This window comes from Pavona decussata, unplaced genomic scaffold, assembly GCF_977016875.1.
Source record: "Pavona decussata unplaced genomic scaffold, jaPavDecu1.1 SCAFFOLD_16, whole genome shotgun sequence".
NCBI classification, from domain to species: Eukaryota; Metazoa; Cnidaria; class Anthozoa; order Scleractinia; family Agariciidae; genus Pavona; species Pavona decussata.
This window is the reverse complement of record NW_028145439.1, coordinates 4709536-4732618: the sequence shown is the minus strand read 5'-3', so window position 1 is coordinate 4732618 and position 23083 is coordinate 4709536. Positions and strand designations below refer to the sequence as shown.

The following is a 23083-nucleotide window of genomic DNA, read 5'->3' as shown; positions in this document are numbered from 1 at the left end:
TTCCGCGTTTCGCATAGCGCAAATCATGGTTGTACCCGGCAGCTTGTATTTCAACGTATTCAACTTCAACAAAAACGGCGAACTACCCAGGAACCAAGTTGGTAGGCGTGTCGTTTGAGTTCTACCTTAAATTTTGTCGTTTGACGTTGTTTTGCAAAGGACGGAAAACAAATGTACGAAAATTTAAAACGCACGTGCAGAGCGATGTTTTTTTCTCATTATTAGATCTATTGATTTGCGGCGTTGTCGCTGTGGTTATTTCAGTTCCCAAGTGTAGTGGTTATCACGCCCGACTAGTTACCGGTTCCAGTCCCGCTCGGGGCAACATGTTTTTCTTTTACCGGTTCCAGTCCCGCTCGGGGCAACATGTTTTTCTTTTAAATGTGAAGTGCGTGTTGAAGCCAGGAAAGCAAAGTTCTTCAGATAAATTGAGTTTTACCAACTGATTAAAAAGCCTCGCTTCTCGGCCAACTATTCAGTTTTTGGACAATCTTTGGTTTCGGAAATTATCCTCCGATAAAACCGCCACATGAAGGGATTTATCTACTGATCACAGTTTTTAATACATGGAGAACCACTGTATGAATATAATTAATTCGGCGCTGTGATTGGTTCGCTACTATAAGCTATTTGCTCACATCCTACAATGCCTTCCCCTGAATTTGAACATTTGTCTCAAAGCCAACATGCCCTTTGAGCTTTCACCTACAAGCTGATTGTCTTATTTCTTTTCTGGCAGAGAAGATTACTAGATGAATTTAAATGTCAATACTGTTAATTAATATCCACTTAATTAGCAGCCCTGCCTCGTTACGAGATCATGCACCCAAGCAAATTATACATTGTTTTTTTTATGAAAGTGTCACCTTTTGTTTATAAATAAAGTTTATGACGTTCAGTAGTCGTCTACACAATATTTTCATCTCTTCCGCTTGACCTTAAGGAGTCCACAACCATGCGATTTCAGTTTCGTAAAAACGTTTAATGCCTGTCTATAGATAAGGTGCACCTGTCACACGCCGAGTTGAATTAGCATTACACGTGATATAGTATGTAGACTTTGAGCCTGTTACCATTTTTAACAGTTCGTTTAAACGCAGCAGCATCAAAACCAAAATGCAGTGGACAGGCATTCTTCTGATCCTTTTTGGAGTGGGTAAGTTAACGTCATCATTTTTCACCTCCTCCTCATGTTTACATTTAACTGTAACAACCAGTGACCAGTAGTGGCATTTGAAGTTAAAGGCCTGCAGACTGAGAGGGCGAACTAATGAATACTCTCTGTTATAAAAGGGTCTCATCCTAACTATGAAAGCGAGGCTAAGTATTTTTACTGTGAGTTAATATTATTTTGGCAAAAAGCCTCGTGATGTTGCGAAAAAGTTATTGTCCTGTGAGTACCGTGATACTCATACGATGATGACGGAAACTATAAATCTTTAACGAACATTAGGATTTGGGTAGGCTAAACCCCCTCCCGTCCCCCATTACACGAATTTTGCGCGAACTGACCAGCTGCTATTTTTATATATAACTGATTCAATCTCTTAGTTTAGGCCTTTTTTTTCCCAAAGAATCCCCATTTAGTATTCAAATCAAAATTTCCAAATACCGAGCCGTAAAAGAGTGAATCAATCGCTCGATCTATCGATAAGAAACAAAAGTAACCCCTTAGACACCCTAACAAGCGGGTTCTCGTTATTTAGTTAATTTTCTGGAGGAAAGAATTGGATGGACATTTGATTTGAGTGCATTTGGGATCATTTGGCAGGCCAGTGGAGTTGAGAAGGTTGGCTCACAAAACCGAGTTTTCTTGCGTTGGGCAAATACTTTGCTTATTCTCTTTCCTGGCAACACTTTTACCACTCAAGTCAGTCCCATCACCAATTTTATTTCTTCTATAAAGAAACTAATCAACACTGCATCCATGTTTCTTGGTTAAGTACAGAAAAACATAACCAGTACAATGTTTTCGTTGCGTTTGTTGTTTTTAAAACTGAAAAAAAGTTGTTTTCTTATCGAAGGATTACATTTCTTTGTTCTATACTTTACTTATGGCTTAAGGCCTTTGTGACAAAGTTCAGTTTTTCAGTTCCTTGCAATTATTACTGCACCAGAATGAAACCCATGGCTTTGGTATCCTTGTCTCCGTTATCTCCTCCATGTTTAGCCTGGTTACCACACGTGTTGGAGTTAGAAGGGTATCCTCCAGTACCAAAACCGATTCTGGAATCAGGTGTAATGCAGTCATTTTGTTCATTAGCAATGATACCGATTCTGGCTTTGGGTCTAGCGCTATGACCTAGACCTACAGCGTTGAACCCTTCTTTGTTACAATTTGGCTGTAACGATGCAAAAGAACCGAGAAGCGACTTCCACGTGTTTCGACCCAATGAGGTGGCGCGGTAATTACCATCAGCAATCAGTGAGTACAGTGATGTGGCGTGCTTGGTGATGGCGATGAATATTGTCTGATGTCCGATCTTCATACCGAGACAGATCTTAGAGAACGGTGTGTTCCAGTAGGTTGGTAGCTTTGTCTCATGATTGTCAAACAAAGTCTTTCCTCCTGGAAGGTTGAAGTCGACCTTGTTGCTCCAGAGTTTGGAAGTGAAGTGAAACGTTGGCTGAGTAAAAACATAAGTAAATGATATAAAAAATGAATAACAAAACGAGTAGGAAAATTAAAGCAAGTTACACCATTCCCATTTCCACCAATGTGTCGAAAGTTTGCTATGGCAAATCTGTGTTGACCGATTCTGAGCTTCTCTACTCAATTTCATTGTCTTTGTCAACACTTTCCAATCATTTTGGCATGAGAAAGAAGATCTTGATCTATTTCCAGTGAGCGGATGTGTGGAAAATTGCAGAAATTTACATTATTCACATATCTTTCTTTCGAAAAACAATTTGTCGAAAGCTTACTGAGATAAATCTGCTTTGAAAGCATTCGGAATTTCTCGAATCTCTTTCATGACATTCATAAACATTCTTCGAGTGTTTTAAGAAAGCAGAATTTGAATGATTTCCCGGTGGAGAGTGAACGCTCAAAAATTTAAAATTCAGTATCCAGATATCTCGTACAACTCGTGAAGGTACAAAAGACGTTTTCACAATTCTTTCAAATATACGGATCAAGAATATATTAATGTGCATATTCCTACATACAGCAAACAGTTGATTGTCGTGTGATACCTTATTGCCGTCAGTTTTCATTACCAGTGTCCATCCACCTCCTCCACATGCTCCAAGTCCATGGCTTGACATGTGACAGTACACAGGAACTTTTCCAGAGGGCATTTGGAGTAAATAGGCTTTGTTATCTTGGGAGGTCCTGATATTAAAAAAGAATAATAATAACAAACTTGGTAATGCTACATATATTTTGTATTCCTTTCTCCCCTTAACTTGAGTCCTAAGAAAAACATAAGAATACTTTTACATTGAATAACGATATTTACTTGAATATCTGCCAACATTTTATACGATACTGAATAGAGTTTTTTCTGTCTTTTTTTATAGGGACTGTGCAATAATTAACAGGAGTGGGAAGGGAGGAGGGGGTTAGGAAATGGGAGAGAGGTGGTGAACAATAGGGCTTTACCTTGCTACCGTAGACGAAAAATTAAATATGAACACCATTGCATGCCAAATAACACACCCATCCACCTAACTCCTTATGTGTCGTTTTGTTTTCTCACTTCATATTGAGACTACCGTATTTTTTCGATTAAACGCCGGCTTCGTATAAACGCCGGGTCAAAACTGACGATTTTTAAATAAACGCCGGGTGCGTTTAATCGGGACCCCGGCGTTTGATCGGGGTCCCGGCGTTTACGAGCATGTAATAAAAACTTATAAAATTTGCACACATTGGCTGACACAAAAGAGGAGGACCTTGGCGACATTGCCGTTTATAAAATTAAAACTCTGCTTTCATATCATTTACTTGCTCCTACATCATTCATATATTGTTTATGTGCTTTTTGTTAGTGATACAAATCTTGATTGCGACATGGTACACGTGCATGCCGTATGTACGGCACCATAATACTGTAACTTCGGGTAATCCTGGGAAAAAATTGTCCAGCACTGACAAACTGCCCCTAGGTTTCCGAGGATCGGTTATAATAAATCAATCTGGAAAAATGGCTGAAAATCGCATATCATTAATAAACGCCGGACCCCGATTAAACGCCGGGTCAAAATGACCGAATTTTAAATAAACGCCGGGGACGTTTAATCGAGAAAATAAGTACTCCCCTTTTTTACTTACAGGGCCTTGCGCTGTTTAAACAGTTAATTTAGTTGTTCTTGCAAAACGAAATCGACACGATCTAGCACTGAATATTTCTTGATTGTTTTTAATAAGAAAATTATTCCACTCACGCTTGTTGGATATGAAATAATATGTAGCCAGCTCGGCGCTACGCGCCTCTATGACTAACTGATCATCTCATATCCAAAAGGCTCTAGTGGAATAATTGTTAAGTATTGCGCCCCCTCTCGTTTCCCCTTTCCCCTCCTGATTTTCTACTATTAAGATGCTGAAAGTGTGAAACGCTGGCTGAATAACAAAAATTAAAACTTTGTCAAGTGTATACTTCTGAATTGTCAATGGATCTGGCCAAAGCAGATGCCTTTAAAATCTAGCAATATCAGTATGAGCCTCTCTGCCTCTATAAAACAACATGATATCCCCCGCTAAAATTGTTTCCTCGCCAATGTTAATGTCAATGCCTAGTGTCTTTGAGCTAGCTTGGCTGACATACTACCTAACAAAGAGAAAACAATACACGGTAGTCAACGGTGCGAAGTCTGATACGGTTCCAAAGTCACCTCTTACACCCCGCAAGGTGTTGTTCTCTCCCCAAATCTTTTCACATTGTGTTATCTCAGGATTAACGTATATGTCCGCAGATGATACCCGCAGAATTGTTTTGTTCAAGGAGTTGTGTGGATGAGGTCACAGCTCTGCTTAGCAGAGCGCTTGAGGAGCTCGGTACACGGTACAGATACAGCTCACTATAACACGCCTAAACGTCTTGTAGAGGACAGTGCGTTCAGAGAACTTGACCAGCAAAGTTTTATCGTTGTGATAACCATGGCTTCGTTCTCCTTGGGGTGGGGTACTAGCTAGCTAGTTATCGAAACGGCATAGCTGTACTGGTCCTCTGAACGCACTTCCCCCTTAATTCAAAACGTTGAGGAGTGACAGTGGATAACAACTCAACTGGACACGATATGTTTAGGAAATCAAGAAGGGACTCGCGAATAAGCTTAACCTGATAAAAAGCAGTCGATTTTTAACATGGGTCTGGACTTGTATTTCAAAATTACCTTGCCGTTAGTTAAATACGCTGAATACCACTTTGGAGTGGATGAACAGGCAAGGAAGATTTTTAAATTTTAAGCGTCACTGCATTGCATTGCCGCGTGACAAGCCTCGTGTAGCGGTACTCGAAGTAGCGAAGTAGGAAGCTGAAGTTAGCGGCATTAATCGTTAAAATGTACAATGATGCGAAACTGTGACTGACCATTATGACAGGTCTGGGCCTTTTCAATTCATGTTTATAGCTTGAGTAATTTATAATGAAATAATATCGGTTGGCTGAAAGGGGAATGTCAGAAAAGAGATTTTCACAATTATGCAAAAATTCAAGAACGGATACAATTGAAAGCGGGGACATTTTGAGATCTACTAGGCTGAAGGAATATGCTAGTCATTAACAAGACTTTAATTAGGGTTTATCACAAAAATTTAAGCGAGGTCAGGGAATAGTATGGGAGGGAAAAAAGAAAGGGGCTTTTCTCTGGAATTAGACATGATACTGATATCGGCATGAAATGAAACATAACCTGTGAATTACAAAACTACAAAATGTGTTAAAATCTAGCAATAGTTAACCGCGCCAACGCATCTAAAATCTCACCCAAGACCCGGTCTTTTAGCACTCAAGTCTAGCTTTCTACAACAGAATCGGCTTAAAATCAGAGGAAGATAGCGTTTCGAATTGATTTTTCTTCTTCACACTAGATTCATGCTGCACGCGAATTAGAATCATGGCGATCGAACATCTGCAGGAAATTATTTATGACACCCGCGAGCGGAAAAACCCCTTAAAATCGCACTTCTCGACTAATCGATCATTGGCCTAACAACGATACAGGACGAATAGCTTTTAGAACTCACGCTTTATGAAGAGAAAACTCTTGCCGAATCTTGCTTGTATTTCGCCATATTACTTTAAGTCGCGGATGTTGAAATCAAGATTTGAAAAAGGGAGGGTTAACACTCTTTTCCACCTCATATCTTTGGCTGGGTCAAAAATTCCTGAAAATTTCACGCTTCCCGAATAGAAATCATCCCTAAGACCTACTTTCTACGGCCAAAGACTGTCACCTCCTCAAGCAAAGCTCACAAAATAATAATAATAATAATAATAATAATAATAATAATAATAATAATAATAATAATAATAATAATAATAATAATAATAATAATAATAACAATAATAATGATAATGATGATGATGATGATGATGATGATGGTGATGATGATGATGATGATGATGATGATAATGATGATGATAACAAAAACAAAGCAGAGCAAAACACAAAAGTAAATAGTTAAGGTATATCCTTGAGTTTTGGAGGTCTTCATACTTACATATTTTTGTTATAAATATCCTTGCATGTCGGGACTACGTCACAACATGAAGATGAAAGAAAAGGATATTAAACAAATAAAAAAAAGAACGCACAACACGTCCACAACTGTCCCTTAAATTCAAAGTATTGGTGTGTAGTTTAAAGGGGGTTTTCTAAAAGCCTTGAAGAAAAAATGTCTTTGCTAACAAGGAAAAAGTAAGGCTATAATGAGATTGGAGCAAGGAGACCTGATTTTGTTGGCTGCGAACGAGTTTGAGTAGACGTTCCAAATAATTGTTTTAGCTGTCCCTGAGGAAACGGCTGTAAGGGCAAAAGAAAAGGAAAAGCTAGAAAGACAACAGTAAATTCAAAAGATACCTGGGCCTAGACAAGTCATCAATTAAGAGAATACTGATTCCTTTGCTATTGCAATGAGCATCATTATCATGCATAATCTTCTTGTAATGCCTTTTAGCAAACTATCTCGGAGTTCCTTACTTTCTGTACCAGAAATAGAAAAAGCAAACGAGACAAAACATGCATTTGACTTCTATCGACATTGTGTTATATGAGAAAAGAAATAACTCTAGACAGAGACCTCCTTAAGGAAAGGAAAACGTCAAACAAAAGCAAACCAAAACGTCACCTGGTTCACAATCTCGTCCATTTCCGTAATATCCCGGCTTACACGTACAGTTGTATGATCCGTTAGTATTCTTGCACACAGCTACGGCACTGCATTTGTGTGTTCCAGTTTTACACTCGTTGATATCTAAAATTTATAATAAATAGAGGAGAGGTTTCCATAGCAAAAGGAATTTGTTCATTAGACCCATGGAAGTTTAGTATGTTTCTTTACACAGTGGTCTTGTTCTCGACAAAATAAAAAAAAAAAAAAACAACCGAACAAGGTTAGTTTTTTTTTTTTTGCTCAGACTGATTTTAAAATATACGTCGTTTGCCAAAGAGAATGAAGAAGTCGAATATGTGGCTTTTTTGCCTGCAGGATTTTAACCATACAGTATAAAGCCAGTTTACTCTACGACTGTTTATTATAAGGAATGTAAATAGTTTAATCAAATAGTAAGTATGTGCAAGTTTTGTATGTGAGAGTAATGCGTTCTTATCGTGCTGAATAAAATTCATAAAAAAAATGATAAGGGTGTTCTTGGGTAAGTTCCATTATTAATGTAACCTGATTATCAGGCTTTCCTAAGGGGAGGGAGAAGTGCGGAGGGAGAGGACGGGAGGGGGGAAGGGGAGGAGGAGGAGAGAATAGTTATATACGAATAAAGAACTTTTCCCCTTCCTCTCTTTTTTCCCTCCCTCCCCCCCCCCCCACCCCCCCCCCCTCCCCGAAAAGCCTTATACTCAGGCTACTATTCATGGTGAAGAATACCCAGATGTTAGTTTGTTACACCGAAGTCACGTAGCGTGCGCGTACTTGACGTCGAAGCTAAGTATTTTAAATCAGACAGGATAATCAGTACTGGCAGCTAAGAAACTAGTCATACCAGTCTCACAGAGAGAACCCGTGAATCCAGTGGTGCACATACAGCGGTATCCTTTGTCTGTAAAACCGGTTTGACAGGTAGCATCGTTCTTGCAAGACTTCTTCAAACATGCTTTCTAAGACAAACAGACCGGCAAATATTAAATGAAAAATGACACACATAACAATTACGCAATATCTCAAAACTCGCTGCAAAATGATAATCCAAGTTTCCAATAAGATCACTGGTCTGAACACGTCTTGTGTGTCATTAGAAATTATAGTTATTTATTATTGATTAGCAGCCAGTGCGCATGTGTGGGAGTAATTTTACGGAACTTGCGTTATGGGTTGAAAATAACGATAATAATAATAATAATAATAATAATAATAATAATAATAATAATAATAATAATAATAATAATATAATATTAATAATATATTAATAATATTAATATTGGTTAATAATATAATAATATTGATTTCTATAGCGCTATTTCTACTAGTTAACCAATAACGCTTATTCCAAGATCATTCCAAAGCGTGGGTACAAAGACTGAAAAAACGCGCTTTGCATAAGTTTCAAGATTGTACTTGGGAACCATTAACAATTCTTTATTGTTATTGCAGTTTCGTAAAGATACCCGTTATACTGCTAACATTTTTAGGGAATACTGATAATACTGATAGGCCAAAAATACTCCTACTCGATTTAACCATGATTTGTATGATTTCAAAGGAAATCTCGTTTTTTGAGACTGAGTTTATCTAAGAGTTCCCTCCTCGCCTTAGGCTGGTTCACACGTACCATGCAAACGCAAGCGCAAGTGACGTTCAAGCATCGAACCCAAACGCAAGCAGAATGAGATAAGCACGCGCATTGCAGTATCCCAAGTAGCGGCAATCTTGTTCCAAGAGTTCTCGTCACCATAGATCAGCATCATGAAGCGAGGACTCTGGGAACGACTTTAAAACTGGCAGAGGAGGACGCCATCTTGGTTTGAACGTCAGCAGCCGCACAGATATGGAACGACTATATCTTTCATCTTGCGTTTGCGCTTGCATTTGCCTTGCCCCGGATCACACGTGTGAAATGCAAGCGCAAGCCCAAATGCAAACCCAAGAAAACGAAATATTTTCCATTTCTTGCTTTGGCGCTTAAGCTTGCGTTTGTATTTACGTTGGCGTAGTTTGCAGGCGTGCTTGTTTGCGTTAGCGCTGCTCGTGTGAACCAGACCTCTGAGTTCCTGTCTTTTATTTTGATGTTTCTTTTTTTCAATCTTCACAAGTTCTCTCATCAAACATTTTACCAATTTTTTATTTATTACCAGTACTCATTTCTACCTTTGCCCCGCGGTAAATATAGTCTGTATTTGGCTCCAGCTTGTTCTTTTGCCCTTCAAAGGTTGAATTATTCAGCTCGCAGGCAAATTTGCCATTTACGCGTTGCGTTTTCTTCAAGTTGTAACTAACGCAGTTGGGCTCCAGGTAGCATAATGTTTCACAGAAATCGCTATCCATGACGTCATCGGTGCGAATCATGTGGCCTTTGAGGCGTTTACCATCTAATGTGTGTGCAGGCTTAAATTCAAGTTGGCGACAGTCGTCTAAGGAAAAAATGAGAATTAGTATCGAGTCAGGCGTGAAACCTAGAGTAGTTCGTTACATGGAAAATGCCAAAGTAAAGGGCAGTTTGAAATTAGTTCATCTAGCTGAATTCTCGTTATGTATGTCAAAGTGATGACCAAGAAAAGTGGATTCATTCTCCTAAACAAAAGAAAAACACCATAAACCAATAATAAAGCATCTCTCTGTGTATTTAGGAATTCACATATAATTAGGACTTCACCTGCTACAAAAATATGGCATTTAGCTCACGCTTATGAACCACTTAGCTTGTTAAGAAGAGTATACACTCTTAACATCAGTCTATGCAAAATAAGGCTTTGAATTCGCGGTCCACAAGCCATTACTGCTATGTTTCAGTCAGATGTGCAATATCATTTTGGAAATGCTTATTTAGGGTTGTGTCCAATATTCATGATTTAAGATAAGCCCCATCCATTAAGCCACGGTCTCTCTAACAAGTCCCCTTCTTGAGGCCTAAAGATAAATAGGCGCCAGTGTTTAATAGAAATTTTACGGTATCTCAAACTGAAAAAAAAATAATAATAAATAAAAACACGAACAAACCATTCTAAAATAATAAAGCATCTTTCTGTGTATTTATGAATATAAATATTAGACCAATCATTTATTCTGACAAACCACCTGCTCGCGTTCTAACCCGCTAATTTGCGGCTTTGTTTGAGCGTTTGCATACCTTGTTTATTTCAGTTTATACAAAAAAAAAAAAAAAGATATCTTGACCGGAAAAAGAATCGGTAGAAAAGAAAAAATAAACCGTATTGCCAATCTTCGGCAGTTTTGAGATCAAATTACTTCTAGTGCGAGTTGTTCAATTTTTTTAAATTTATGTCGGCCTATAAGCTGAACAATAAAAGCTTATGTCAGCTGCATGATACTCTTACAGATAATAACAAACTATCACGAGTCGATTTGCTTACTTGCTAAGGGGTTCATATTGATGAAAAACGTACTTTTGAAAAGCATAATTATTTATCAACAATATATGTTAAAAGGCGAGCGGTCGTATCGCGGTCATAAAACGTTTTAGGCCGTTTTTCCCAACCAGTCACTGGAAGTAATATGTAATCATTAGTCCAACCACCTACGCAAAACCGGACGTTAAAGGACAAACTGCAACGCATACAATCTGAAGCCGCCATGGCGATAACATGACATTCGGTCAACTGATATTCTTGTCAATTTAGCTTGGAAAACCTTTGATGCCAAACGGAAACAACTGAAATCAGTCTTAATTTATAAAATCCTAAATAAACAATTCGCCCTGAATTTGAGTAATTCCTTCATGAGAGTTAGAGACTATAATAAACATTGCCATTTAAGAAATCCTGAAACTGACCAAGCACTACCAAAGCCGTTATATAATAGCGTTAATCGCACAGTACTAGTAGTGCTATGTTATGGGAGAACTTTCCCAAAGACACTAAAGGAGCGAAATCATTACGGGAGTTTCAGAAGAGTGTCTGCTCTTTCTGTTCCTGATTCTGAGTTATGCACATAAAAAGATTAAGATATTTTAAGGACTGCATTCATTTTGTTGTTCTCAGAAAAAAGAAGCGTTCAAATAGTCCTGAAATATCTTTTTCCAAATATTGGAGCCATTAACGTAAAATATGTTAACTCTTGGCGACAGAACACCCTTGGATAATTCACTTAGAATGATCGCAAAAATGTATTAAGTTGGAAATGTATAATTCAAGTCAATAACACCAAATAATATTAATTTTAAAATTATTTGGTGTTATTGATTTTTATTATACATTTCAAGCTTAACATATTTGTAGTGGTCAATCTCTGTGAATTAGTTCATCGGTTGTTTTCTCTCACCTACGATTGGTAAGAAAATTGTCGAGTGGCGCAGTATGCCTACTATAACTGGGAAGTTGTGTGTTCGTATTTATTCCCCAAGCTGTTTCCTGCAGTTTTTCCCTTCAGCGATATCGTAAATATTGTTTGAAAGCTTTGAGATTGAAATTAACGTTTTGCTATTGGGAAAGTTCAACAAAACAGTAACTTGTCAAAAGCGGCCGAACACTCGATCCCCTCATCAAGTTTTTGCTCCAAATTAAGATCCTTGTTTATATAGACCGCAACATCAGATTTGCATCTTGGAAAGTTGAACTTAAATATGTTACCTGTATAAGGTTGAGAAAAATTTGTTGATTTGATCTTAGCCAGTCTTAAACAACAAGCATTTCACAGTTTTTATCAGTTTTTCGACCCCGACAACTATTTACGCACAGTTCTGGATGCTTTAATTCTTACATCTTTTACAACCGCCGAAAGATTGTGTTTTTTCTTTCAATATAAATACATGCCTTGCATCTTTAAGGAACTATTTAAACGAAAATTCTATTTATTTATTTTTTAAATAAAAGTTATTTATTTAAAATGCAAGAGAAGAGCCTGTTTAAGGCACGGATAGTTGGCGACTACGGTTATCTTTTGTCAAAGGGTCCCCTTAAAAATGTTCGTTAGATCAACGTTATTGTTGATTTAACAAAATGAAGCAATAAACATTGAACTAATTAGCGGTGTGGAGGCGCGGTGGTTTAGTGATTTAAAAAGCGTCGGACTATCGATAGGACCATTGGAAGATCGAATGGTCAGTGCTTCGGGGTAAGGTTGGTCGGTTATTTGCTGTGTTGTTTCCTTAACGCCAAAATTTGTTCAACATTTTCTCTATTCACCAAGGTGTATAAATGGGTCTGCTACATACTGCTGGGGGGCCTTACATCTCATTCAGGGTAGAGTAGCAATACTCCCAGTTGCTTTATGCTACAGAAATCTGGTTAAACTCCGGCCGAACGGGCAACTTAGGCTTGAAGTGCGACTTTAATTACCTTCATCTTACGTAATAAATCGTACAGACCTTTTGAAGTGCAGAATTGCCCATACGATGAGGGAAACAACGCTAATGAGGTCCAAAACATGAAAGTAGTATAAGCCTTGGTAGCAAAGGTTTCATGCTGCATAGTTGGCGTAAGAGAATTCGAAGGAACTGCGACCTTGACAAAAAGCTTCACACCTTGGTGCTGTGGCACTTTACACGTCAGGTGTTAACCAATCACAAGAGTGGCATATATAGATGCAATTACTGACAAGCAAATTAAACAGCCAAACTGCTGTTCACTGACAGGTGGGCTCAGTCGACCTATTTTTTTATAATGCTCCAATAATGCACTACTGGAATAGCAATACACGCTAAAAACCGTACAGACTATTACTTGCTAAAACAACCTCCAACGAAGAATTTGAAGTTTGCTATAACTCGCTACTAAAATTTGCTTCATCGCTTAAAATGCTATTGAAGTGATTGCCATTAAATCTTGGGCATGTCTACAAAGGTAATTATAGAAGGGGACCTAGATAGGAGAGAAAAATGTGCCAACAAATTCTTACACATAAGACTTTGGCCGTTGAAGTTTAATTTTTAAGTCACGTTGCATGAAATTGATATTATCAGCTAATTTTTTGCAGGATTCATGAATGATAACCTCCTTTCCTAAAGGAACTACTGAAGTTCAGAGTCTTCAGATAAGCTGGTGATCCACGGGATTAGTTTTGATCAAGATTCGACCTGCCGACAACAATTATGAATAAAATGTATTTGTTTCATTGTTGATCTGAGTTCAACTGCTTAGCCATGGCTGTTATAGCCAACTGGAATGCTTCTGCAACTAAGAATTTTTAACCATGTTATTTTCAAGTTAAATTATATTTTTTTTAATATCTGAATGCTTGGCCCCGTTAGCACCTCTTGTTATAAACACTTGTCAAGGGTAATTAATAGAGATTTTTCGTAAACATTTATGCATGGAAAACTGCTAATATACGCAAAGGTGGTTGTCTCTTGTCTACAATTTCCCTCCCCTCTGGGGCTCGTTTCTCGAAAGTCCTGCTAACTTACCGGGCTCGATAAGTGTCTTTGGTGATAATTGTCTCTTAACGTAAGTCAGTTTTTGTTTACTTTGAATACTAAATTTTTCTGTGAAACATTGGCCAAGTACCATATATGTCTGTAATTACTCTCTAATCGGCGAAAATACATTTAAAAATATACTTATCGGGCCCGGTAAGTTACCGGGACTTTCGAGAAAGGGGCCCCAGGTGCCTAAATAAGGACGAAGGCAGTCAAAGGTCAAGAAACACTGAAGAGTTATTACGACTCCATGACTTTTCCGTAGAAGGGAAGGAAAAAGAAAAAGACGTGCTTGAAATGAAACCGTTAGCGGAAGCACTGAATCTAAGATCTTAGCAGGTGGCTTTTTGTATTTACCATAATAGCAACAACAATGTCAAATCCAGTTTCCTTATCATGCATCAAAATTCCTAAGCCCACCCCTCAGGAGATATCGAGGAAAGAGCAAGCTGAAATAAGGGCGAGGAATAAAATGCATGCAATTCCGTTAGACAACAAAACGTTTCTGACAAACCACCTGGTGGTTAACTCTAGGTGATCATGTTGAATCAGTAAAACATAAAACAAATACCAGGTTGCCAGTTTATCCAAAATTCGTGGATAAGGGAGGGGGTGAGAGGTGGGGAATTTAGCCACCCAATTGTATAATGTGCAACAACGAGCAAAATGTCTGAAACAAAACGAGCAAAAAGAAACCAATCATTTGAGCTGCGGGTCTTATGTTGATTGAGGAAAGTCCCTTAGGTGGAATAGTCTTCATTATCGATTAAGAAACAAAAGTAACATCGTAGACACCCAAAAAGCGAGTTCACGGCTCGGTCTTTAGTTCATTTCCGTTAGAAAGGAATTTAGATGGACAATTAATTTGAGTGACAGTGGAGTTAGGAAGAATCGCTCACCAAAAACGGAATATTCTTGCGTTGAGCAAATACTTTGCTTCAAAAATAAATAAATAAATAAATAAATAAATAAAGTATTCTTAGTTATTTTCTTTTCTTTCAACACTCTTACCACTCACGTCACTCTCATCACCAATTTTATTTCTTACATAAAGATACTAATTATATAAAACTACATACACGTTTCTTGGTGGAGTACAGAAAAACATAACGAGTAAAGATGTTGTGTTGCGTTCGCTGTTTTTGAAAGACAAAACGTTAATTTACTTATCGAAGGATTACATTCACTCTTTGTTCTATAGTTTACTTATGGCTTATGGCCTTAGTGACAAAGTTCAGTTTTTCAGTTCCATGCGGGTATCACTGCACTAGAATGTAGCCCATGGCTTTGATGTGCTTGTCTCCGTTATCTCCTCCAAAGCTAGCCTCGTTTCCACACGTGTTGGAGTAGTCGTGTTTTCCTCCAGTACCAAACCCGATTCTGGAGTCAGAAGTTGCACAGTCTTTTTCGTTATTACCAAGGAAACCGATTCTTGCTTTTCCATTGTTGCTTATCTCAGACTTACAATTAAACCCTTCCATGTTACAGTTGGGCTGCAGCGAGGCTGACGATCCAATCAGCGACTTCCACGTGTCACGACCCAGTGAGGTGGCGCGGTAATTACCATCGGCGATCAGTGAGTACAGGGAGTTGGCGCGCTTGGAGAGAACGATGAATCTTGTCTGATTTCCGATCTTCATACCGAGACAGATCTTGGAGAAGGATGTGTTCCAGTAGGTTGGTAGCTTGGTTTCATGATTGTCAAACAAGGTCTTTCCTCCTGTAAGGTTGAAGTCGTCCCGGTTGCTCCAGAGTTTGGATTTGAAGTGGAACGTTAGCTTGGTGGAAATAAAGGAAAACATGTCGGAAAATTACAATACGTTACATTATTCACATATCCATCTTTAAAAAACAACAGCCGAAAGCTTACTCTGCGTTGAAAGAATTCGGAGTTTCTCGAATCACTTTTATGACCTTCATTAACATTTTCTAAGGATTTGAAAAAGCAGATTTTGAACGATTCAGTCCGGAGAGCGAATGGTCAAAATGATAAACTGAGTGATCCAAATATCTCGTACAGCTGGCCTGAAGGTACAAAGCAGGGGCGTAGCTACCTGTACGCATATACGAAAATAAAATCAAATAAAATCAGGTAAGATAAGATAAAATGAATAAAAAGCAAATAAATGAAACTTAATAGTTTGATAAAAAAAAACAAACACGAAAAAACAATTTCAATCAATTCAAGTCACTTAACTCAGTTTGCGTCTTTGAAATAATTTTTATAAGGCAACGGAGTGTGTTTTTCCACACCCGAATGTCGTTTCTACAGTGAAGCGACGTGATTAAAATTAAAATTTCAGGGAATCTTCAAGACCTGACGGGAAAAGGTGTGGAAGACATCTATATAACACTATGGCGAAGACATGCATGCGTCCCTTGATGAATTCAAGCGAGAAGTGACTTTGAAGATGGCATTCCCCAGACCTTGATGGAAGTGTTGGACTTTTCTATCCCAGAATTGTACCCTGGAATTGCCCTGTGTCTACGTGGACCCTGTGTCTAAATGTGCTGCAGAGGCTTCAATAAGACGCCACTTCGGAGTGCTATATGTCAGATGCGAGGATACGTTGTCCTCGTTATCTGTAAAACATATTCACAAACACAAGGAAATAGACCTAAATGAGGTCATTTCTGTCTTTGCTGGAAGGAAAGACAGACAATACTTGTAACGGTCAACCGTTATATCCCTTATGCCTTTATGAAAGCTAAAGTACCTACAGTTATATTAATTTACAGTGCCTCAGTTTTTTTACTCTTGGGACTCTCTTGGCGATGTAGATCTAGACATGTACACTGTGGCCCACCGTGGCAAAAAGTGCTCATTTGTGAATAAAGCCCGGAGATACCGCTAGCTTGTTGGCTCAATGAACGAAGGAATCGAGGCACTTCAATGAACCCAAGGAAGCAGCAGAGAATTTGAAGACGTAGTTGCCATTTCATACCACGCCTACGCTTACAGCATAACCTTACCATCCTGACGATAAAGACCATTTAATCATGGCATCATAGCACGTGAAAAAAAAATTGAGGGCGGGAGGAGAGGGGGATGTGGAAAATATTGCGTACCTCTGGAAAAATCCTGGCTACGCCCCTGCAAAGAACATATCCGCGACCTTCTTTTGCGTATAAAGATTGATGCCCAAATTCCTACATAAAGACAAACAGTTGGTTGTCATATGATACCTTATTGCCATCAGTTTTCATGATCAGCGTCCATCCACCTCCTCCACATGCTCCAAGCCCATGGCGTGTCATGTGACAGTACACAGGAACCTTCCCAGATGGCATTTGGAGTAAATAAGCTTTGTTTCCTTGGGGCCTGATAACAAAAGAATTCTATTCCTTTGTGCACTTAGGTTAAGTTCTAAGAAAAATATGACAAAACTCCGATTTCTACTTAAATATTTTAATAATTTTTACTTAAATATCTGTCAGCATTCCATTGCGGCGATAATGAATCTAGTTTTTTCCTTCCTTCCTTTTGACGTGGACTTGGAGGGAATCTGCTACTAAAGATGCCAAAAGTTCGAAACGCTCGCTTAATAACATAAATTAAAAGTAGAAACTTTTTCAAGTGTTTGACTAAAAACCAGCTCTGTTAAAATTTTTGCAATATCAGTATGATCCGTGCATGAAACAACATTGTATGCCTCCTTTAACATATCTTGAGATGTGCCATTATTGTATAACTGCTAAAATCGGCATAGAATGCAATAAAAGATGCTAAACGCTTCCGCATTTCCTGACTTATTGCTCCTGAGACAACAATAACTATTCTCTCCAGAATTTTTGACTTACTTGTGGTTACTGTAAATTTCCTTGCACGAGACAAAGGACATTTCTGCCAAAAAGAAAACGGTAGAAAAACGTTAAGAAACAAGCACAGAAAGAGAGGCAAAAAATATAGTTGGAGGTAGAGATTTTCCCACTAGTTCTACATAGAGGAACAACACTTCCCTTGCATCCATAACTTGATGGTCGCACGTTTACCATTTCTTAATTTGTTGTTGTTTTATGGTTATCAGCCTTCTTGTTACATCTTCATTATGTTTTTGTTATACTATGAAAATTTATATAAACTGTTTTAAAAATTTTCGAGAATTTAGAAATATTTTAAAGAATTTTAGTTATTTGGGGGAAATTCCAGAAATAATTTTTTGCCCATTTTTTGGGAATTTTGCATATAAGTCTAGTTAAGACTCAGAGAGGATTGCAGATTCTTTGGGATTCAGTGAACTGCATGGTGATTTATTTTGATTTTTGTATTCAAACAGACAAACAAAGGAAGAAATCCAGAATTGCATGTAATATATCAAACACGAGGAAGAGTGTTTCATCAGATATCCAAACACTGCAGAAGTAGGTTAAAAAAAACGAGGCGCAGCCGAGTTTTTTTAAACGACTTCGAGGTGTTTGGATATCTGATGAAATACACTTTCGAGTGTTTGATGTCGCTTCTCAATTGATCAATAATTCTTGGAGGAATTCAAGGCTAAAGTTGGCAAAATTTTATGGTAATTAGGATCACATATCCAAACCACGGTCACGGTAGTATTTTCTTTGTTTTTTCTTGATAAATTATTAATGAGTTTGAGAAGTTAAGATTCCTACCTTCCCCACAATATATTCCTTTGAATCCAACTGCACACACACATCGATATCCTTTGTCAGTGAAACCTGTTTGACAAGTCGCATTGTTCTTGCAAGAATTCTTCAAACAAGCGTTCTAAAAAAGGAGAATACATGCCATATGTTCGCATGAATTTTGGGAATTAATTTCTTGATTTAGACATCACATAATTGTTAAATTTGATTTATTGAAACGCCGTTAAGGTCGGTGTATACTGGCGGACATGAATCGGGCACATTCCTCTTCGTGTGCACTGCAATATTTTTGTAGCGGCATGTGAAATTGGTAATTTTGGTTCACTAATTGTCCCCGCTTCATAGCGCACTAATGCAAACAAGCGAAATCTCATGCAACATGTTCAGGGGATTTTTTTTTTTTCATTAAAGTGACGACGTCACACGAGAAAAACTGTTCCTGAACCCCATTGCAATTGTGCCCCGACCTTATTCCTCGCGAAGCGAGGGCCGAAGGCCCGAGCGTAGCGAGGTTAATAAATTTGTCGGGCCGAGCCGGCCCGAGCGGAGCTAAGCCGCGCGAATTCGAGCGAAAAATATATTTATATATATATATGTGTATATGTTTATATCTTTGAAGGTGTCCGCACAATGACGTCAGACTGTCTGGCGTCGTCTGGAGCAAAATTTGCATACATCGAAAAAAATATGCGTGCATGATCAAATTTCAACTGCAATGTTTATCAATATTCACTGGATACAGAATTATCTCTCCAGAATCTTTTCCCTTTCTTTTAGAAATCTTTTTTGTGAAAGATTGCATTAAAGAAATTACACGTTTTGCGGTAAATAATTTTCCGTGGGAAATAAATTCATCGAACACGGCAGCGCTGCACGCCCGTTGTACATTACGTCGCGTCACAAATAGATTTTCAACCGCAAACTAGCCCGTGGAACTACGAAAACACCATGCTCATCAAAAAAAAAAATCTTATGCGCCTTTTAATCTCCTCGTTTGATGCTACAATACGGGTAAAGAGGGCTTTCCACCCAGCCCCAGCTTCGCGAGGTTTTGCGAGTCACGTATTTCTAGTAATAATATAATCGTTTAACTAAATTCAGCGCTTATACGAACTCTTGAGTAACTCCAAAACTCAATTACCTTTGCTCCACGATAGACAAAATCTTTTTCGTTCACCAGCTTGTCGTGTTTGGCACCTTCATGAGTAGCATCGTTCAGTTCACAGCGGTGTCTTCCTTTGTGGTTCGCTTTTGTTTTTAAAAAGTTGTAACTGACACAGTTGGGTTCCATGTAGCAGAGGGTTCGGCACGAACCTTCCACGATGACATCAGTGGTGTGTATCACTTGATTTTTTAAACGTTTACCATCATAATTATAGTCTGGCATGAACTCCAGTAGGCGACAATCATCTGAGAAGTGGAGAGTTGACATTAAAATACAAATATGATGGGAAAAGTAAATATTAACGCTCATATAGCAAGAAGAGACTTTATCATGGAAAGAAAAGTAATTAGGTGGCAAACGATATAATGCACTCGTTTTACTTTTGCTCAGTTTTGAGACAATGGTCGACATGCTAAACCCAAATTCTACTTTGGTCCATTAAAATGAAAGGGAAGCTTTCAATCGACATCACTAAAGTTCTCCGTGCTAACTTTTCTACAAGATCAGCCAAAGGTAATTAGCATGTACATTACTGTCAATGTCAGTAAGCCACCTGCTAGATTTTATGACATTCTACTCACGTTTTCGATGGTAGTCTTACCTTTACTTTTACTACCTTTACTACGAACCTAATTTCTAGATCTCATTCTACGTTAAAAAGTCACGGGCTAACATAAGAAAATTATAAAATAACAACTGGTATTGAAAGCTAAGAAAACTAACTACGTTTTCTAGCTAAGGTTTACAGACAATTGTTTCGGGCTTTTTGTTAAGGATTTCCTTTTTTAACTAAAAAAATACTTACATTATCACCTGCTAAAATTTAGAGCTGCCGCCCGCGGTAATTTGCAATTTGAGCCATGTAGGTTTTCATTTGGTACTAAACTTTTTCTTCTACCATCCAGTTTGCTTTAGTCTCAAGTATAAGACTAGGATTTAGTTGGCCGTGTTAGCATTCAACCCTACCGGCGTCTACGTTTGCGGTGTAGAAACTTGTTTAAGCACGGAGATGGTAACACGCAGAACAAAACGTGATCATCAAGCGGAACTTCGTGCGCAAAAGTCTTGCTCGACAAATTGCCCTTTGCGAACAACCTATTTTTGGATCGCTATACCGATGATTCGTTGCAGTTTTCAAGAAAAAAATTTACCAGAGTTAACGCAGAAGTAGTTTCTTCAAAATCTTAACTGTCGGTCTAGTTGTAAAAAGTTTTAACTAACTCATTACAAGGATTGCAAGGTATTATTTATAAAGTTTCATTCAGTTTCAAAACCCATCGTTTAATCATCCAGGCCATGATCACAATGAACCTTACTGGTGTTGAACGATGACTAACTAACAGAATGAACCAACCTTGTGAACTGCAGAATTGCCCGTGGATCCGCGGGAACAATTGGATTGCACTCCAAAACACTAAAATCAATTTCAAAACCATGATGGTAGCAATACTGTTATACCCTCTGGCATAAAATCCCACTCCAGTGCTAAGTTGCCCAACAGCAGCTAATAAACTGTTTGTACAGGTGTAATAACTAGCAATCTCGTGTACTGGAGAATTGTGCGTGAATCTGAGAAAACAATTTAAGTGTGCTTCACACCCTTTTAACGGCAGTTTGGCATGGAACGTTTGTTGTTCGTTCTTCAAATTAACAATAATTAATAATTAAATGCAAGTTCCTGCCTATATTGTTTCTCACGACTAGTCTTCTTTAGGGCCGCGGCTACAATGAAAGAAAACAACAGCTGCTAAGAAAAGAAAAATAATTTAATGCAAGAGTAAAAATAAGTAGTCATATGAATGGAGGGCGAGCATGAATGGATCAATTTGGTTTATTTATAGATAAAGAGATCCCTCAGGAGAGGTTCAGTTACAGTTTAATGTGATCTTTCTATTCATACAAACAAAGGAAAGAAAATTCTGCAGGTTTTATTTTTCCGAAAAAAAAAATCAATAACAATGTAAATATAATAGTTTAAAGGTTCTCTAGTTAAAAGTAAAAAAAAAAGGATAAAACGAGCTTTCGATTGCCGGTCTGCAATCTTTGACAAGTGATGAATAAAATCGTGAACATGTAATATATGCAGCTAAAAGTGTGAAAAAGAAAAATGACAGATTTATATTGTCTTTGCTGATGCAGGATTTTTGTTACATGTCAAAATTGGAGACCATCTATGAGGAAGTTCTAAGGTGTTCAAAAACAATTTTCATTTAAATTACATATGTCTGTGATCTGCATAAAGCTGAGTAGTGTGGTAGGGACCACGGTTTCCAGTTTTTTGCGGTGGATTCTCATTAATGTGCGGTGGAATGAATTAACGTCGATGACGTTATAGGTAGAGATGACGTAATTGGAAACGATGACAACATAACCTAAAAAAGAGATAGTGACATCACCGGGGTGGAGGGGATGAAAGTGCTGTCAACGGAAATTATGACACCATTATCTAAAAATAGAATAATTGCATCCATGATTGAGGTGGAAGGGTTTCATATGATTCTTTTTCCATTGACGAGGTCGCGCAAAGATTTTGATTTGAGAAAGATGGTCCTGGAAAGAGAATATCCGACGATTATAGTCATTGAACTCAATCACTTAAATCACTTATCGTAAACACTTATGTTCATTCTAACATGTTACAAACAGCATAAATAGAAAAGTGAATGGCATGTTTACTAGTAAGAGTTTTTTTAAAATGTAACACCAGTTAGAACATTTGTAAGAGCATGACTTATAATAAAGATGGCAGTTGTAAAAAAAAAAAAAAAAAAAGGATCTCTGCTTGAAGTGTAGGGGATTGTAAGCTAATAAACATTCAACAGAAGTAAGGCTGAGGCAATATCGATACTGAGGACTCGATATTATCGATACTGGTATCGGATGTTTCGATACCGATAAGCTTAGCCGCACACGTGTCAAGTTGGATGAAAAGCGGCTACACATTCTTTGCTGTGTTTGTGGTATACGAGTTCATGTCAAGCGAAACATCAAAACTAAAAGCATAATTGGATTCATTGAATAGCTGTCTTAGTGCTACAGTGGCCCACTGTAAACTACGAAGCATTGGTGCTGAAACACGAAATAGATCAACTTGAATTTCCCAAAATGCACCCCTTTTTGTGTACGCATGCAAACATTACTTGCAGACGTGATATTGGTTTCTATGAGGCAAGAAGCAAGAAATTCTTAGCCGCCTAAATGCTAGAAGCTGCTAGACATGCAACAACGAGTGAAATGTCTGAAACAATAACAGCAATAAAAAAAAGCAAAGAGTTGAGCTGCTGGTCATACGTTAATAGTGGAGTTAGGAAGAATCGCTCACAAAACCCGAACTTTCTTGTGTTGGGCAAATACTTTGCATTAAAAATAAATAAATAAAATATCCCTAGTTATTCTCTTTTCTGGCAACACTCGTACCACTCACGCCAGTCCCATCACCAATTTTATTTCGTACGTAAAGAAAATAACTACACACACGTTTCTTGGTGGAGTGCAAAACAACATAACCAGTAAAGATTTTCTATGTTTAGTTCGCTGTTTTTGAAAGGCAAGACTTTAATTTACTTATCGAAGGATTACATTCACTTTCTTTGTTCTA

General features: G+C 38.0%; 3 protein-coding genes across 7 annotated transcripts in view; all 3 read right to left on the bottom strand.

The window, feature by feature from the left end:
* Positions 1–23083, bottom strand: part of LOC146487485 (putative skeletal organic matrix protein 5) — a 139891-nt gene that overhangs the window by 112740 nt on the left and 4068 nt on the right. The gene's annotated exons all lie outside the window — the stretch shown is intronic.
* LOC146487487 (uncharacterized) lies at positions 1884–10082 on the bottom strand. Its single transcript, XM_085088537.1, has 6 exons — positions 9488–10082; positions 8166–8280; positions 7298–7423; positions 6671–6704; positions 3196–3334; positions 1884–2627 (listed from the first exon to the last, which is right to left on the bottom strand). Exons 1-6 carry the CDS (start codon positions 9683–9685, stop codon positions 2106–2108), a joined length of 1134 nt encoding a protein of 377 aa, XP_084944663.1. The 5' UTR covers positions 9686–10082; the 3' UTR covers positions 1884–2105.
* Positions 14955–23083, bottom strand: part of LOC146487481 (putative skeletal organic matrix protein 5) — an 88939-nt gene continuing 80810 nt past the window's right edge. For 3 of the 4 annotated variants that reach the window (XM_085088477.1, XM_085088484.1, XM_085088469.1), the window contains 2 exons: positions 16899–17034; positions 14955–15490 (listed from right to left, as the gene is read on the bottom strand). In XM_085088477.1, the coding sequence (XP_084944603.1) occupies positions 14972–15490; positions 16899–17034 (655 nt within the window). In that variant the 3' untranslated portion in view covers positions 14955–14971. Of the gene's footprint in view, positions 15491–16898; positions 17035–17513; positions 17557–18326; positions 18442–19461; positions 19731–20839; positions 20963–23083 lie in introns of those variants that run through there. The other variant, XM_085088462.1, reaches the window with a different exon arrangement.